At 42.1% G+C, this 7,612-nt stretch overlaps 1 protein-coding gene and 1 non-coding gene across 2 annotated transcripts; one reads left to right on the forward strand and one right to left on the reverse strand.

The window, feature by feature from the left end:
* Window positions 1-25: 25 nt before the first annotated feature.
* Window positions 26-107, forward strand: trnas-gcu (transfer RNA serine (anticodon GCU)). Its single transcript has one exon. It is a non-coding gene; the product is annotated as a tRNA-Ser (tRNA).
* Window positions 108-673: 566 nt separating this feature from the next.
* On the reverse strand, window positions 674-5,200 carry LOC101157314 (uncharacterized). The gene is made up of 2 exons (XM_004076244.4): window positions 4,207-5,200; window positions 674-2,567 (listed from the first exon to the last, which is right to left on the reverse strand). The coding sequence occupies exons 1-2, from the start codon at window positions 4,625-4,627 to the stop codon at window positions 856-858; spliced, it is 2,133 nt and encodes a 710-aa protein (XP_004076292.2). The 5' UTR covers window positions 4,628-5,200; the 3' UTR covers window positions 674-855.
* Between the last annotated feature and the right edge of the window lie 2,412 nt (window positions 5,201-7,612).

Below are 7,612 nucleotides of genomic sequence, written 5' to 3' on the forward strand. Positions count from 1 at the left end.
CTGGCACAGGGAAGAGGAGTCATCTGACGAGGTGGCCGAGTGGTTAAGGCGATGGACTGCTAATCCATTGTGCTCTGCACGCGTGGGTTCGAATCCCATCCTCGTCGTAAATTTCTTTTGCTTAGGTGAGTTTTTCCTTCTCTCTACGTGACACGCATCTTTTTTTCTGATTCACACTTGTGTAAAGGTTGTAGCATAGACTAATTAACATGTCTTATAAAATAAATACTGTGGTTAAATTGTTACCTAATTGTTATCTTTTGATTTAATAGTGAAGGAAAATATGTTCGTCACATTAAAAGGCAAAATCCACAGTAAGAAGACTGTTAGAAATTTAGACCATTGTTCTACAGAAGTTGTGGATTTGATTTACTTTCCCCACATCTACTATATATTTTTAGGACTGCCAGCAAAGTCAGAAGGTTTGTCTATTGACGACTATTCTATTGTTGTTCACATTTTCTTTCGGGGGCCGTCACAGCAAATCAGCTCTCACTGATCCGGACATTTGGTTTGGCAGAGAGTTTTGTGCCGGATGCCCTTCCTTACACTATCCTGTATTTTATCCGGGCTGGGGACCTGCACACACAGACCTGGATCCCATGACATTGCAGAAGATTGTAGATCCCCGGCCTTGAGTTCAGGAAAAGGTCATTTTGTTTAAAATCACACATTTTTCAATACTGATGACTTTATTGAACTTCAACAACAAGATGAGAGTGAGTTATTTACAATGGCTGTGCAGCAGGAAGTATTAGAGGAAGTAAGCGTTTCAGAAATCCAAATTCTTGATGCAGTTACAAGTCCTTTACTGCCAAGGAAACAGTGATCTAAACCCATTTTGTTTTGTTTTTTTCATGCTTGATTTTTTTCGTCTCTTCCTGTTGGGGGGGTTGTGGGAAGTACCCAGCGATAACAGTCTGAAAAGCTGAGGCTCTTATCCACAGCACAGCTGGTGCAGTAGACAATCCCTAGAGCAAGCATCACAACAAGAAACACACACAAAGGCACCAGCAGGGCCACAAGCAGCCAACCCTTGTCATGTTTCAGTTTGCCTGCAGCAGATTCAGGTCCAAAATCTGCTGTGCTATTTGTATACCCTGTACTGCCATGTGTATTGTTCTCAACCTCCCCTGTCACATCAGGTGCGCCTTTTCCGGTTTTAGCCCCTAGCACATCATCGGGTTCTTTACTTTCTCTGTTTTCATCACGCTGAATTTCATTGTCTCTCCTGTCTTTTTGTGTTGGCGATGGCGATGTCTGATATTCACCGGGCAGGAGATCATTCCATTGACTCAGGTGATTATCTGCCCCATGAACCATATCAGGTGAAAGGACTTTTGTTGTTTCTGTCAGCCACTCAACATTAAAGTTGCTGTCAGCTTCAAAGTTGGAGTCAGTGGTGAACACAGAAGACCAAGCAAAATCCGGATCAGTGGAGTCACTGGGGTCAGGGGTCAGGGTGGAATATTCCCCATCAGAATTATAAGGGTGGCACGTGGTTCCATCTGACTGAAGGACAAAGCCTTTGACACAGTCACAGCTGTACCCCCCTGCATAGTTGAGGCACGTTTGTTGACATGGTGAGCCCTGTGCACACTCGTCCACGTCTGCACATTCCTCCACGCTATTCAGCTCATAACCAAGTGGACAGTGGCATTTGAAAGACCCCACAGTGTTTTCACACTTGTAATCACAGGTGCTTTCGTCAAGACACTCATCAACATCTATGCACTCGCCGTCATCATCCTGCTGATACCCCTGGTGACAGGTGCAGTGAAAGGTGGCTGGAATGTTGACACAAAGTTGGGAACACGGTTGCTGTAAGCATTCATCCACATCTGAGCACTTGCGCCCATCTGGGCTTATTTGGAAGCCGTTGGGGCACGTGCATCTGACGCCCCGAGGGGTTTCTCTGCAGTCGTACTCGCACCCCGTTTCCAAACAAACCTCTTTGATATGGGGCTGATGAGTGGGGCTGGTCGAGTAAGACGAGAGTTCTTTCACCGGGTCAGGGATGCAGCTGTAGCCATCTTCATTTAACACAAAACCCTCAGAGCAGTAACAATTGTAAGATGTGTCTGTGGTCTCGCAGTAATGCTCACATCCATGATCGTAGCTACACATGTCCTGGCTAATTGCTTCTGTGCTGGATAGGCAGACTGAGCCATCCTTGTTCCAGCTCACTGTCATGTCATCTCTTTCAATACAAAGCACTTCCTCATCAGCAGGAGCATGTGGGTTTGAGCCGACTGCAGAGCATGGAATGGTGGCTACAGACCCATGGGGTACATGGGTCAAGATTGTGCTTTCAAGCCCAAACGGTGTGGTGTAAACAGCCAAACTGCTACCCTCAGCTTCCAGAGGGGAACACATCCCTCTGTAGTTGAACTGGCAGACGAATCCATCCACAGGCACTGTACAGGAGCCATCAATCCACCGGAAGTTATCTTTGCCATCTTTTCCTCTCTCATGTGAATTGACGTTCATGGCCACACAGCGATGGGCTGCGCATGTCCCGCTGCTTTCTTCACGTAACCAGTTAGTGAACTGACCATCCTGATCTCCTGTTCAAAGATAAATAACATAACACTGTAAGCACAAAGACAACTCTAGTCTCAGGTGTTGTTTGTAGCCACAGTGGAGCGTGGCTATTTTTACATTTCGTCTGACCAATTACAATAGTGCTTTGTACTGTTAATTTTTTTCAAAGTGCAGTTTTAGATGTTATCACTAGAAGCCGCCAAAGACCAAAACTAACAAGAGCTTTAAATTGCAGCTGTTCTCCACTGGTGTCATTGGGGTCAAATTCAACAGCAGCAACTGGAAAGCTCCCTGGAGATTTGCCACGTTAGTTTGACCAATTACTTTAGGTTTACTTTAGGTTTCGGCGTCCTTTTAGGTTTGCAAAACTTTAACTTTTAATGCTGATTAACTACTGAACCCCCATTTTCTAAAAATAGAAAAATAAACATAATAAAAATTTTGAATTTCCCCTAAATGCATTTTTTTCTGATTGTTTGAGCAAAATCAACAAACCTATTTATATATTCTCATTCTGAATAAGAAAAAAAGAAAGCCACTTGAGGGAATGTTCACAAATATACATGCAAAAAGTACTATTTTTTGTGATTTGGTCTGCCCATTTGTTAAAATTATAAAAGAAAACCAGAAGCTAGGTTGCACTGTATTTTTAAAGCATAACATCTGTTCAAAATACAGACAGATTTGTTTCTTGGGATGTTTGTATTTAACTAAATCTGGCTGAAGGGAGAAATTAGGTAAAAAAGATGAAGGTTCTTCGTTTCACCAGCCCTTTAACCCTTGTGCTGTCCTAGGCACTTTAACGTTGGGATTTGGGTCATCTAGACCCACTAGACAGTGCACTGAACCTTTTTTTTCTCAATGATTTGTGATCTTCACTGATGTCCATGGATTACATGAAATCTTTCCACCTTTATCCACCTTTGTCATGGTAGGGAGAACACGTCAATGTAACGGTGGGGTCATCTAAGATAGCACAAGGGTTAAAAATAAAATAAGGTAGAACTTTGACCACACAGGTAGTACAGGGCACTAATCACCAACACCAAAGTCTCACAGGTACATGTCTGTGGACAGCTATGCAATGGCCAAAATAATTTGGAGTGATGTGACACTACTAGAACCTTAAAAGTAAAGTACAGCATCATTAGGCCAAAAGTTTGTGATTTTTGGACACTTTGTGGAATATTTGTTCAAAAATAATTATTCTAGAATAAAAACTCTTAAGGAAATAACTCATGGAAGAGGGGATTCAAGATCAAATGGGCAGTCGCCAACCCCACCCTGAATTGTAATTTCACAATCAGGCCATTTGGCTTTGGACTGTAAGAAAGCATTTTTTTCTAAATAAAATGCTGTAATAAAATCTAAAATCATAATCTTTTTAGATCCTGCCAATTATAATACCTCAAGGGCAGAACTGTAGATTCTGATTTATGATTTGTGACTGAAACTTGCCCTGACTTTAAAATCTCCCAATATCATAATTATTGAAACTTGCATATTTTTCACCAAGTTCAAAATGGCTGCATTTTAAAACAGGCTTTAGAAAAATATAAAAATAGTTTTTTAGTTGCGAGCTTCTTTAAATTTCTCTTTTTGGCCATTTAAAAAAAGATTAAAAAGAAGAAAGCATTGTAGAATTAAAACGTAAAACTTTGCCTTTGACCCAGACGAATCCTCTGAGAGGTCGAATAGCTGAACACTGGCGTGGGAGTCTGTGAAGACCAATCCAGAGCTTAAGCCTCGGCCTAGACCCCTGTGCTTCCATGGCGTTCAGCAGCTCATGGACCACACCCGCTTCTTCTTGGTTGTGCATCGTTGCCAGGGTCCCACCTCGCTCCCGACAGCTCCGCCCCGCATCTCTGAAGACTCTCTTTTGGAGGAAAACGGCATAGCAACCCCCCTGGTAACAGACAGCGTCTTTTTCCGCCATCTGAGCACTGGCCGCCGGCTGCCTTCCATCTGCCTCGCTCAGGTCCTGGCCGTGGCTTTTGGAGGCCATATACAATGTTAGCAGCCACAAAATGCACAAGAGGCTTGTGCTTCTGCAGCTGCAACAGCTTCTGATGATCTTTTGCATATTCTACTAAGACAACAATTGACCTAAACCAACATTTAATTGAGCTTTTTTAAAGTACTAAAAAAAAAAGTCTTATTTAAAACCAAGTTGTTTTGTTTATCTTTTGGAAAATTGTAAATAATCAGCTCCAAGTGTCTGTGAAAGAAATATTAGTCATAAAAACTGTGTTTTCTTTCAGGTGCCTTAAATAGTCCATGCAAGACGGCAAACTATTCCCCAGAGCAAAAAGCATCAGCCACTGTCCAAGCTGTCAATGCTGCTGACACATGAAAGCAGTCTTCAATCAGGTCCAATGCTATCCCTCCAGGAAAGACAATTAGGTCCAGTAAAGTCTATTCAGGGGAAATTCAGAAAAGGTTGAATGGGGTAATCGACCCTTCAGCCAAGCACAAAAATGGTGTATTCCATAAATGAGTTAAATGAATATCTTTTAGGATAAAAACTGTATAAAAGCCAATCCTTTCCTTTCCAGCCACCTTGCCTCAGCAAAGTTTTCTTTCTGACTGAACCCCAGAAAGAGAAAAAGAAGGGGGGGAGGGCAAGACAGAGAGGGAGGCTACGTAGAGGAAAAAGAAAACTTCATTTTTGAAGGGAGGAAGAGGGGGCTGGTGAAGTGAGTTAATAAGGGAGGACTGGAGGGGATGAAGGGTTTGGGGTGCAGCAGTAGTTATGAAAGCATCCAGGACGAGTCTGTCTCTGTCTAAACTAAATGCACACTCATAAACACAACACTTGTGCAGCACAATCCTCACCGAATTTGGAAGATGAAGACACCTTTTCTTTTTTTTTCTTTTTTTTCATGTGCAGCTATTTTCTGTCTCCTTTGTGTCATATTTCATTGGTTTTCTGTCTCTCTCTTCATCCTTTTGTGTCTCATTTTTCTGGATCTAGTTTCTCTCCTTCCTCCTCATTTCTCACCAGCTGGAAGTTTTTACTGGCCAATGGAAACATTTAACTATGGAGCAGGAGTACCTGTAGAATTGTGCTCAGTGTGTGCGTGAGTGACTTTTGCGCTGCTCTTACTTCATCAAGGCACAGATGTGTGTGAGCAGCTCATCATGTGTTTTGGGGGGCATGTGGGAAGGAGGAAACAGGAAATGCCAGATGTGCATCAGCTTGACCTCTCCTTGGCTGGGGAGCTGGAGTGACTCCTGGGGTACCGCCACTGCCGTCACATGATCTGCCAGTCATCAGTGGTCCGTCTGGTGCGAAGCTGAGTTTGGATTCTTTCAGAAAAATATGGTTTGTGTATTTTTTCCTCTGTCTGTGTGGGGAACAAGGCCAAAGTATATAAAATGAAAGCGATAGGTCTGATCTCACCTCCTGATGGGAAAAGTCGCATTTCTAAAGCTAGCAAAATTTGTGTTGCAGTTTAGGCCATGTACCTATTTTAAACTTCCTAAAATCTTTAAATCATCTTCTTCTGTGGATGAAATTACAACACTCGAGACAGTTTTTATGTGATTTTATGACTTTTATTGATCAAAGTTACAAAGTGACTTCTGCCTCCCAACAATTCAATTTAATTTATATAGCCCAATATAACAACAGTAGTCGTCTCAATGGGTTTCATACCTGTAATTGTATAAGAACAGGAAATCAGTCCTAAAACTCAATAAGTAATTGCTATACTAAATTGAAGAGACTAAGCCAAACTGGGCATTCCTGCCCTTAGACCCTCCTTGTCGGAACAATTGACGAAAAAAGGGTAAATTAATGAAAATGTTGATGTTGAAGCAGTTTATATCCACAAATCCATTGATTTTGGCTTAATATATGCAAAAAATATCTTTATTCAGCTTTTTTCACTGTAACACAGAGGTGGAACAAAATAAGCCTCGGGATCTTGAAAAAACTTAAGAGCCTCTCGGTCTAGATTACCACTTCCTGGAATCTTTCTTTGCCAGACATTTATTCCTTATTCTCAGCTTTTTTTCCCCCCCTTTTATTCCCATTTACCATCCACTCTGTCCCTGCTCTATCATCCTGCATGCTTTCACCTTTTTGCTTATCTTCGCCTTGCTTCTTCCCTCCCCCTCTTGTCCCAAACGCCTCATCACTTAGACTTCCAAACTTTTCCCCAGAGACCGGTATTTACCCAAAAACTCCCCGTGCTGCTCTGTTTATTCTATCCTTCTGCCTGTTTTGCCCTCGTCCTGCTCAGAAAGCCACCCATCCCTCCCCCCTGAAGATTTTCCACATGCATAATTGATAGAACAGACAAAACCTTTCCTTTCCACAGCCCTGCACGTTCAATTCCCTTTGTTCCCATGAATCTACTGTCAGAGTATCCACATCTCGTATATTCTAACCCAAAGACCTTTAATGGAACACGCAGAACTCTTGATGTTATATCTGCTGTCTCCCAGACCTGAGTCTGCTTTATCTCTCCTGGATTCACTCGTCGCATTCTACCTCTGCTTCTTTTGCTTCTCCACCTTCTTGCTTTTGCACAGCCGAAATGCTCATTAAAAGCTCCAGAGGCTCTCCATTTCAGCTTCACAATGTTGTTTTTTCACAACCACAGTGCCGCTCTCAGTTTTTACGTTCTTCAGTCACCCCTTATATGGCTCGACTCCTTCTACACTACTTAAAAAGGATTACTGAACTTACAAACCAGGCTCGGGCCTCCACCCACACACTCCAAGCATTTCTGACTGGAGCTTCAAATAAAAATCAAACGACAGCAAACTGATGAAAACACAAATAGGCATGTCGTACATGGATCAAATAAGAAAAAATAATGAGCAGGTAAAAAGTCCTCAGAAAAATCAGTCAAAATTACCCAAAAAGACGAAATAATCGGATGGTCATAGAAACATGTGACAAATGGGCATAAATACAACATGGTTATTGAACTATGATTCCCACTGCTGTGAAAAGGAATGACAGTGTCACCCAGCAAAATTATTACCATGGGTTAGTACGTGATTTAGACATAAGAAAAAAAAAGTAAACGTGTCAGATTACATTTTTGAGATTTTC

The sequence above is a fragment of the Oryzias latipes genome, chromosome 14 (genome assembly GCF_053564925.1).
Source record: "Oryzias latipes strain Hd-rR chromosome 14, Olatipes_Hd-rR_3.1".
NCBI lineage: Eukaryota > Metazoa > Chordata > Actinopteri > Beloniformes > Adrianichthyidae > Oryzias > Oryzias latipes.